This window comes from Branchiostoma floridae, unplaced genomic scaffold, assembly GCF_000003815.2.
Source record: "Branchiostoma floridae strain S238N-H82 unplaced genomic scaffold, Bfl_VNyyK Sc7u5tJ_72, whole genome shotgun sequence".
NCBI classification, from domain to species: Eukaryota; Metazoa; Chordata; class Leptocardii; order Amphioxiformes; family Branchiostomatidae; genus Branchiostoma; species Branchiostoma floridae.
This window is the reverse complement of record NW_023365920.1, coordinates 103,292-113,799: the sequence shown is the minus strand read 5'-3', so window position 1 is coordinate 113,799 and position 10,508 is coordinate 103,292. Positions and strand designations below refer to the sequence as shown.

At 40.4% G+C, this 10,508-nt stretch overlaps 1 protein-coding gene across 4 annotated transcripts in view; it reads left to right on the top strand.

Annotated features, from left to right (window-relative positions):
• Positions 1 to 7,659, top strand: part of LOC118408982 (plastin-2-like) — a 29,114-nt gene extending 21,455 nt beyond the window's left edge. The window contains exons 6-12 of one of the 4 annotated variants that reach the window (XR_004830387.1): positions 376 to 497; positions 1,960 to 2,087; positions 2,915 to 3,092; positions 3,707 to 3,816; positions 4,907 to 5,152; positions 5,222 to 5,359; positions 5,429 to 7,659. Coding sequence is in view for 2 of the 4 variants with exons in the window: in XM_035809848.1 (XP_035665741.1) it covers positions 376 to 497; positions 1,960 to 2,087; positions 2,915 to 3,092; positions 3,707 to 3,816; positions 4,907 to 5,152; positions 5,222 to 5,272 (835 nt within the window). In the remaining 2 variants the exon portion in view is untranslated. Of the gene's footprint in view, positions 1 to 375; positions 498 to 1,959; positions 2,088 to 2,914; positions 3,093 to 3,706; positions 3,817 to 4,906 lie in introns of all 4 variants that reach the window. The other 3 variants (XR_004830386.1, XM_035809848.1, XM_035809847.1) reach the window with 3 other exon arrangements.
• Positions 7,660 to 10,508: the final 2,849 nt, after the last annotated feature.

The window sequence follows — 10,508 nt, the reverse complement described above, 5'->3', positions numbered from 1 at the left end:
ACTGTAGGTAAGGCTGTAGACACACACACACACACAGACAAGCTGGACTGTAGGTAAGGCTGTAGACACACACAGACAAGCTGGACTGTAGGTAAGGCTGTAGACACACACACACACACAGACAAGCTGGACTGTAGGTAAGGCTGTAGACACACACAGACAAGCTGGACTGTAGGTTAGGCTGTAAACACACAGACAAGCTGGACTGTAGGTAAGGCTGTATACAAGCTAGACTGTAGGTAAGGCTATAAACACACAGGCAAACTGGACTGTAGGCAAGGCTGTAAATACACACAGACAAGCTGTACTGTAGGTAAGGCTACTGTAGGTAACACATATATTCATTTTGCTCATTTGTGTTCTTCACCCTTTCAGGGCCTTTGTGACACCTAAGGATGTTGTTCGGGGGAACTCCAAGCTGAACACAGCCTTTGTTGCCAACCTGTTCAACACTTGGCCAGCTCTGGACCTGCCAGAGGACATGCCGGACATTGAAGGTGAGATGGTAGAGAGGCTCATTTTGTACAAGGTCTTTTTGCTTTAGGTTTTGTCTTGCATTTTAGTTGACATGTGTAAAATGGAAGTTTCCTGTATAGCAGGACATAAATTCTTGGTTAGTCTAAGCTGTCATCAATGAAGGAGTAACTGTTGCACAAACATGCATTGAAAACGTCCTGTAACTTGAATCCAGAGGGTACATGTAGGTATGGATTTTATCTGTAATACTGTTGATAACGGCAGCACTGTTCTGTCTGTAGCACCCTTGTTCATGATCAGTTGCAGCTATAGGGTGAAAATCCGCAAAGGCGCCTGTGTTTCCATTACTATACGTTTTGTAAATGCAGTGCTACCACAATCTCAAAACCCCTGCTACATGTATAACAGTCCATTTTCTCCCTGCTGCGAAATTGAATCAGTTTTACATTTAACACTCTTTGTGTTTTGTTTGTAACTGCTGCAATACAGGAGTAAATCATACAAATATTACAGGAGTTGTAACGACTAGGCTGAGTATGTTACTTTGTGGATTGTGGCATGTCTCCTATACATCTTTTGCTACACTGCAATGGTGTTACACATTTTCTCCCGCTGACTTGCCTTAGAATAACCTTAATGTTCTCAGTGCTTTGGTATTCACGGATTCACATGCTCTTTTCTTGTACAAAAATGACTGCTGCACTGTATTTGCATTTTGGAAAAATTGGCTTCCTCTTGAAGTGTCTGCATGGTTGTGTGTATATAGGAGTGGATGGAAAATTCATCAGGAGACTCTGAGGTCTGAACCTGAACCTTCCATCTGATCTCATGCCAGGTCTTTCGTGCTGCCTTCGTCTTCCCTTCTACAGTCCTTCTCTAGATCCCTAGAGGGTTTCCCTTGAGGAGTCCATTTGAAGCCAACATATGGGTGTCTGGTCATCCGCAAAATATGTCCTAGCTAGGGCTGGGTGCCAGTACGATGTACCGGTACAAAATTGTTTTTTTCTTATTGGACTGGTCCAGAAAAACCGGACCTGAAAAAATTGGTCGGATGTTGGACCTATTGGCAAAGGAACAGATTATATGAACAGGCATGCACACGTTTTTGGGCTTACCGGTCAAAGAAAATAACTAGTGAAAAGTAGAGTAGAGTATTAGTCACTTCTACCAAGTTTTACAGTCAATCGCACAGCAGCAGTTAGTCTTGTAGGATTTTAAAACTCCAGCGGGAGCCGAATACTCCACAAAACAGATTACAGTAGCAAAATGGACCATTCTTTTGAGTATCGTCCATTCACATGCTTTCACATACTGAATCAGGTTCAGGTCCGGACCTGGACCTGATCCTTTGGACCTGAACAAGTACTGGACCTGGACCTGAATTTTTTGTACCGGTACCCACCCCTAGTCTAGCCATTCCCAGCCTTTTGTGTTTTGGAATGCCCAGTTCTAATATACTGTATCTTTCTCTTTGTGATGTAGGACTGGAGGAGACACGTGAAGAGAAGACATTCCGTAACTGGATGAACAGTTTAGGGGTCAGCCCATATGTCAATCATCTCTACAATGACATGATGGACGGTCTCATCCTGTTCCAGACATACGACAAGGTAAGCTTTGTCTGTACTCAGTCTGCAGGGCTTAGAAATATACCACCTGCATATGCAGGTTATTGCAGTTAAAATTTTAGCTGTGCAGGTATGTACTGGGTTTTATACATAAATGTCCTGTGATGTACATGTACTTGTATATGGATTGTTATTATTAGCTGCATTGACTGTTACCACCTAACAGTATAAAGTATTATAAAAAAAATAGCAATGGTTCCTGAACAATTTTAGTATGATCCAACCTTCCCAAATTCAGAGTGGTGCTATTCAGAAAAAGGTCTTTTGAGCCCTGGTCTGTGTTGGGTTGAGACATTATATAGGAGAGCAGGAGTGTAACAATTTTCTCTGGACCTTTTCAAAACATTCTCCAAGAATGTCCTTTCTAGTTAAAGCCATGCTGTACTCCAGAGGAGTGTTCTGGTTCTGCTAATCATATTTTTCTGAATCCCAAAACGTGTTTGTATTGGCCACTTGATGTTGAACTTGGACAAGGGAGAAGTTGCTTTATAAAGCATTATAATGTGATTAATTTTTACAAATATGCAAATATTGTACATATAGTTGCAGCCTTTTAGAAAATAATCCTCTCCTCTGAAGGAAAATTTAGCTTTAACTTTGTATAAGGTCTTTGCAGGGCCTTTTTTGCAAAGACATTCAATTTGTAATATCAATCTTTCTAAGAATGTCTCATTGATGTCTTGGGAAAAAAATTGGTAACAGCCTTATAAATTTCAGAGCCTGTGTTATGTCTGATTTATGCTTAAATGTCTTAATATCTGTTTCCATCAAATTTGACTCCAATCGTACACAACTTTTCCTCCCTGTAGGTAAAGCCGGGAGTTGTTGACTGGGGCAGGGTCAACAAGAAGTTCAAAGCTCTGGGAGGAAACATGAAGAAGATGGAAAACTGTGAATATGCTGTTGAGCTGGGCAAGGACATGAAGTTCTCTCTGGTTGGTGTCGGTGGCAAGGACATCTTTGATGGCAATGAGACTTTGACACTGGGTATGTTTATGTGGATTTTACATCCAAAGTGTTCAGATATTGTTCTGACAATGTTATGAAAAATGCCAAATTGCAAAAAGTTTCTGTACATATCTCAATCTGAAAAATGCACAAAGCATGTGCAAAACGTGCAAATCTTATGGAACTGAGTAATTGACCCAGATCCCTAGCACCTGTACCCAAGAGATATTGACTTGAAACAAATATGTTGTGTTCTCCCACAACAACGTATCAGGAAGACTTTGAGGTATTCTTTTTACCAAATCATCTTATGCCATCTTCAATATCCCTCTGTCACATGATCTATGAAGGGGTTGTCTATTTTGCATAAAAAGGCTGCATTTTCCGCAGTGCTCTGTGCATTTTACAAGATTCTAAGTACTACATACTTTTGAGTATTCTGCATTTTGTGCGAATACTTGTTTAATAGTATCAGTGTGACCTCACAAAGTTTCTTAATGATCACATCTATTGATTGTTTTTCTGAATAAACGAATAAACAAATATCTCATCTATGGTATAGTAACCTGACACATGGAGTTTTGAAGTTCTAATTATATGTCACACCCCTCGTTGACCATGAACAGTCATTGAGCCTTTTGTCTCTGTTTCAGCGGTGGTTTGGCAGCTGATGCGTGCCTACACCCTGGCCCTGCTGCAGAACCTGAAGGGGTCGGAGGGACCAATCAAAGACAAGGAGATTGTTGACTGGGTTAACACCACTGTAAGTAATTTCTTGTTTGTTTGTTTGTCTGTCTGTCTATGTATGTATGTCTGTCTGTCTGTCTGTCTGTCTGTCTGTCTGTCTGTCTGTCATAATTATTATCGGGTGGGCCAACTACTCTCTCTTGGCAGCCAGGGGTTGAATAGGCGGGGGTAAATCACAAGGGTCTGGATCATGCTGCCATTCGACGCCACTCAGGTGACCTGTCTGTCTGTCTGTCTGTCTGTCTGTCTGTCTGTCTGCTTGATTGCTTGCTTGCTTGCTTGCTTGCTTGCTTGCATGTTTGTTTGTTTGTTTGTTTGTGTTTCTGGATAGATAGGTGACAGCATAACTTAAAAACCTGTGGATGGATTTGATGATGTTGGGTATCTGGGTAGGGAAGATGAAGGTTGAGGTTGAGTATGGGCCTACTGGCAGCTGATCTTGGTATTGTATTAGACCTTCTGGGTCTTGTATCTTTTGTTCTGGACTTGCTAGTCGTTTCTGACTTTTGTCACATTTTCACTCCAGACATTATTAGTATTAAACTAGTAAACTTTTAATCATTTTAGCATGAAGTTATAGCAAGTATCTGAAAGGTGTGGATAGTTTTATCAGCTTTGTAAGTCACTAGATCATACAGTCCTGCTTTGCACAGTAACTTTGTGAAGAATGTGATCCAAAAGAGAATGAGAGCCGAGGGAGGATTTGCAGTCTGTCACATTTGGGACCACATTCTTAACACAGGAGCAGCGTCACATTGCCGCAGTGCAAATCAGAACCTGAGTCATTATTACCATGTGGCAAAGAACTTTTGATTTTTTAGCAAGGAGGCCTGCTGCTTGTAATTTTAACCCCTCTGTATGGTAGCCAGAGAGACTACACTATCTAAAGTTTGCAAAGTCTCTAATGTACCACTATGCAGCTGGGGTCAGTCACAGAAACATGGCAAACTCGCACAACTTTAGTCAGTTTTGATCTTACTATACTGTATACAGCTGAATGTGAACAAAAAGTTTGACTGTCTTTTAAACAGTTTTTGCATTATTTATTGATTTTAGTGTTTAATCTGCAACGATGTATAAACCAGTGACCTTTTCCATTTGTGTAGCTACAAGAGGCTGGGAAGGAGACGTCTCTCAGCAGCTTCCAGGACCCTGAGATCAGCAGCAGCAGGGTGGTGCTGGATCTTATCGACGCCATCAAGCCGGGATCTATCAACTACACCAACGTTCGTGACGGCACCAATCCAGACGAGAGGTTGTCCAACGCCAAGTACGCCATCTCCATGGCCAGAAAGATCGGAGCTCGCGTGTACGCCCTGCCGGAAGACCTGGTTGAAGTCAAGCCAAAGATGGTGTTAACAGTGTTCGCTTGTCTCATGGGGAGGGGGCTGAAGAAGGTTTAAAATGGAACCACTCTGGAGGTGTTAACAGTGTTCGCTTGTCTCATGGGGAGGGGGCTGAAGAAGGTTTAGAATGGAAACACTCTGGAGGTGTTAACAGTGTTCGCTTGTCTCATGGGGAGGGGGCTGAAGAAGGTTTAGAATGGAAACACTCTGGAGGTGTTAACAGTGTTCGCATGTCTCATGGGGAGGGGGCTGAAGAAGGTTTAAAATGGAAACACTCTGGAGAACTGGTCATTGGCGTGATAGGAAGTTAATGCTACGTAACAATTCACATCTGCAGGTAGAGGATTGATCTGCCTAAGTTGGTCGTTTTCAGTTGTCTTTTTCAAACATGCATCCTCAGCCTGGATTTACAGAAGTGGACTAAAGTGAACTTTGTTCTAATTCATGTGCATTTGCTCTGCCCTGATATATATGTTTTTTTACTAGACTATGGCTGGCTTACACACGTTTTAGAGTTCTCAAGTTGACATAGCCAGAGTCAACTTAGGAGCACTCTGTTCACACATGGCCACCAAATGATTTGTGACAGCGGCAATTTTGACTCTGTTGTTCCTCGATGACTCTAGTTGGTTTGATGACACGCTGAGTTTCTGTAGTAGTCCATGATCTATCAAAGCCTTTATCCATGTCTCAGCTGACCAACTTGCACAACATGTTTACCGAAAGTAACAAATGATTTGTTTTGGTGACGATAACAAATAATTTGTGCCCCGTGAACATTTAAGTGAGCGACTGGGGTCACTTTTCAAAGTCACCCAAGTCGACTCCAGGGAAAGGGTATTGGAGTACCCTAAAGTTCTGCATATATAGTCCCTTAGTCCTGTCATTTTACGACATGTGTGTACACCCAGCCAATGTCATGAATCTGATATCCGGGGTGATTATAGTAGAGGTTTGATTTGCATAAAGGCTTCCACTCAATGGTACTAGATGTGAACTTTGAAAATGAAAATTCGAATGTCCCTTTGAATACTAGAATAATTTAATGCCTTTGTAGGGGAATGTCTTGTTGATTACCTGAACGTTTTTAGAGCGCACAGTCTACTGTTTTACAGCCATGTATATTTTAATGTCAGGAACTTGTAGGTAAAGTTATTTAGTGGTAGGTAGTAGTCTAGTAAGAGTCTTTCCAAATCTTCCTGGGTCAAGTTTAGTTTCCTTTTAATGGCACATAAATGGTTTATAAATTCTCATATACTAAAGTCTTGATCATTAACTTAATGTACTTCTTAATGTACTGTATTGTATGGTAACCATAATTGTTTTGAAAGTAACAATAGATAACAGTACAAATACTATCTCTACAGAGAAAGTGAAATGTACCTTTATATACACATTCCAGCTTTATAGGTTGGAGGTGAAGTGAAAGTGCCTTCCTTTTTTATGCAGATTCTGCTTACGAGTCATTCTTGCATCATACAGTTATCAGTAGAGCGAGTACTGCCATTTATAGCATAATGAAATTGAATGTGTGGTTTTACAGCTTCCGTTTCATCTGTATGTGTTTAATGAAATGACCTACAGCATAAAAGTATGGTTATGGTTTAATGTTTTTAATGCGTCTTGAGCAGGACTGTCTCCAGCATTGAATTTTTCTCTGTCCCAATCATACTGTAAATGCATTTAATTTCGTGGTGGTTTTAAGTTCGCGGTAGCACCATGCACTGTAGTCCCTTACTGCCATGGAAAATTGTTTGCAGCGGTTTTAAGTTCGCAGTGAAGCGGCCACTGAGTAAACAGCGAACGTTAAACCACCGCAAAAGTTTCTGCATTTGCAGTACTCATTGTTATGAGCCCATGTTTTTTTGTTTTAATTTTCTTTGTTTAATGGACATTTCATTAAGTTACATAGATCCATTTTCATCATTGTCAGGTGTTTTGGACGGTGAAACAAATTTCTGTCCGGACGGAGTGACAAGTCCTGAAGACAGCCTCGATCTAGAGTATACATCATTAGGTAGTTTAGGTATTGACAAAAAGGCCTGCCTTTGAAAACAGGTATATATCTAGATACATCAACTGTAACAAAAATGGACTGTATCATGCATTTAGATGCTAATTGCCATAATTGTGAGCCAATATAATATATAAGATTCCACAATCTAGTCCATAAAACATTCTGTAACAAACATTGACCAAATACCTTACGTTTCATTCAAACATTCCTAACATACATCACTTTCATGAACTGCTTGCATATGGAATCAGGCCATCTTATGAGTATATACTATGTGTAACAAATATTCATTATTGTGATTGCTTAGAAGTGTTTTTTTATTACTTTTGAATAAGAAATAGTCCGTAAGAAAAGTTTTTAAAGAGAGATGTGTGATCAATCATTAGATGAATATTCTATGAGAAATGTTGCATTTTAAGACTATTCTTTAATTTGAAAAATTCTATCTATGCTGCAAGTCTCCATAGTCTGCCAATAAACTGCTGGTAATTTAGTACTGCTTGCTTGCTTGTGCCTGCTGTTTGTTTGAACATTTAGTTAGTGATGAAAGCTCAAATCGGCCTGCAGGCCACTTTTCATAGAGGTCATGAGGGAAGGGTCAGACAAAGTATATGACAGAGATACAGTTACATCGTTTAAAGTCCTTATAAGTCTATATACTCAATCTATACATAACTGTATTCCCTTTATTGGATGGATTGACTATTCTCTACTCACTGCCAGGGGCTGAAATGCCAGGAGCTTACAATAGGCTGTGCTAATTTTCAAGGGTTGCACATGCTATTCGATGCTAACTCTGGTGACCTCAATACGACAATAGGACTGTATAGGTTTTGAACCACTCGCACCGAAAAGGACCCCTATACTCTTTTAGATAAGTGTGGTGGACTCTTAATGTACTCGAGGTGTGGCTGTTCTCAAACGAGACGGGACCTCCATTTAACGGCCTTATAATCCAAGGGACGAAACTAGCCGAAGCTAGATACTCATTTCTAACCTTGAAGTCATGTAAAGTGCCTTTTCAAAGGGTACAAGGTCATAGTGTCATATCAAAGACAGATAAAGGATTCGAAGCCAAGACCTCCGGGCTATGGGCCGAACACCTTGTCGCTATGCCACACGACTAAACACTTTGCCCCTATGATGAACTCTTCAGTGTCTTTCGATGTGCGTCCCTCCACAGTGACATATTTAAAGACTTACAACATAGACCTAGAAGTTGAAGCTTTCCTTATACAATGTTTATCTACTATTAGTACAATCCTGGAGGTGTCAGGGTCTACAAACCTTTTGCATAACAACGATCATAACACATCAGTCACCCTTCTTCAAAATTTGTACTGAGAAATTAGCTATGAAGGAAAACCAAGGGAAATAAGTTAAGAACCTTATAAAAAACCAACTTTAAGCATACGTATGAAAGAGAAAAATACGTCGATATAACAAGTTTTAACAATCGGCAAGCCATGGCTAAAGTAATTAAGGATCACCCTCAACAAATTGAAGCTGGTAGATACACCAGAATTGACGAACTACTAATATTTTGTGAGAAGAGGGAAAGAAGCATGTAAAACTATAGATATAAGTGGGTCATAGCACCTGTCATTCTTTGTTACTTGCTGCATTTGGGGTATAATAAATTAAATATCAGCAAAAGTACCTTTGGAGAGAAAAAGAATGTTGCAAATATCTATCAAAAATGAGAACCACAAACAAACAAACAAACAAACAAATCAAATGCAGACATCCAAACAAACAAACAAACAAACAAACAAACAAACAAATAATAGGGTTGCACAGAGTGAACCTTTATTTGTGAGCAAAGAAACCAAACGTTCACCAAGTAATAGTTCCTTTACATCTTGATGCAAAATGACGGAGCTTCGAATTCAGCTCAGCAATAATACAGGCTAATACAGCAGAATGAAGCTTCAACATATTTCAACTTATGTGTCTGCATAACATATATTTCGTTGAGAACCAAAGTAACAATTTAATTCTTCTAAGGTTTTATCATATACATGGTTGGCATAGCAAATCTGGCGTCTTTTAAAGGCATTACTCAAGTTCCATACTTACTTCTATACTTTATAAAGATATCAACACGTAAATCTTCTAATCGCATCGAGTTGTAGATGTTCTAATCGTATCAAGTTGCATTTTACAGGATGCAGTTAACGTAGCCCTTATGCTTAGTGCACTGTCCTTGTTGCTGACAAGTCTTCCTGGCGACGTTGACATGATGCGGTTCCTGTGACAAGTGCTGAATGTTACAGCAGGCTTTCCTGTGGCAGACATGAGAAACCTCCAGAGTGACGTCCTCCTGTCCTGGCCTCTCCAACAGGAAGACTGCCCGGTACACTCTCCGGAACACTCTTCTTCCATCGGGCAGTTTCATCGAGGTTTTTGTGGTGTACCCGTCTGTGTCGACTGATGGCCAGATTATACAGTCTCCACTTTTCTGGCATTTCGTCAAGATCCTGAATAACTTGTTTTTCCAGTACACATCGTATGCGGTATCCTGTCATGGAATACATACAAGTAAAATCATTAGATAAAATCCATGAAATAAGGATTCAATGTTGTCCAATATATACAAGTACTGGGCCCTTGGAAAATGAACTTGATAAATTGAAGTTTATTTTGAGATTGGATTTCAACGTGTAGTTGACAATGGAACGATCCTGACCGAACAAATAGAACCAGTAGAAACCTGTATTTCGAACACCTTCGTCTAGGTGAAACTGGCCAAACCGCGAATCGCGATTCCAATCTGACATGAATGCAAATGTGACTTGAGCGGGCTTCATGTGCGTGTTGTGACGTCATGGGTCGAAAAATCATACAAATTTATGTATTTATGTATTAAATCAAGTACGATATCGTCTGTCATAAAAGCACCAGTGGGACAGAATGAAAAACGCTATGCTTTTTGTTGAACACTCCACCCATCGAGTATAACGTTAGATGTTTTGGGAGGGAATTCGAAAGCCACTGCATAACATTACAATGTTGGTGGGCAGGATGCACGTGTAGAGCAGGGTATGTATAAGACATGGGACATGGGGCACGAGTGCCCCAGCCGATTTCTTCTAATTTCGTTCTGCATGCAACTGTTAGGAATGCAACAAACGCAGTAGAAATTCTGACACCGATATACATACCCTGGTATACACGTACATCGACCGCATCAGTCAGAAACCGGGCACTCCTGCCCACCAACAAGGTAATGCTATGCAGTTTCCTTCAGCTTTTCCTGAAGTTATAACGTTATAACGCCCTTACTGCAAGTAACGTTAACATCCGACCCCTCCTCAAAAGTCTGTACCCAGTGGATGTAGCCTC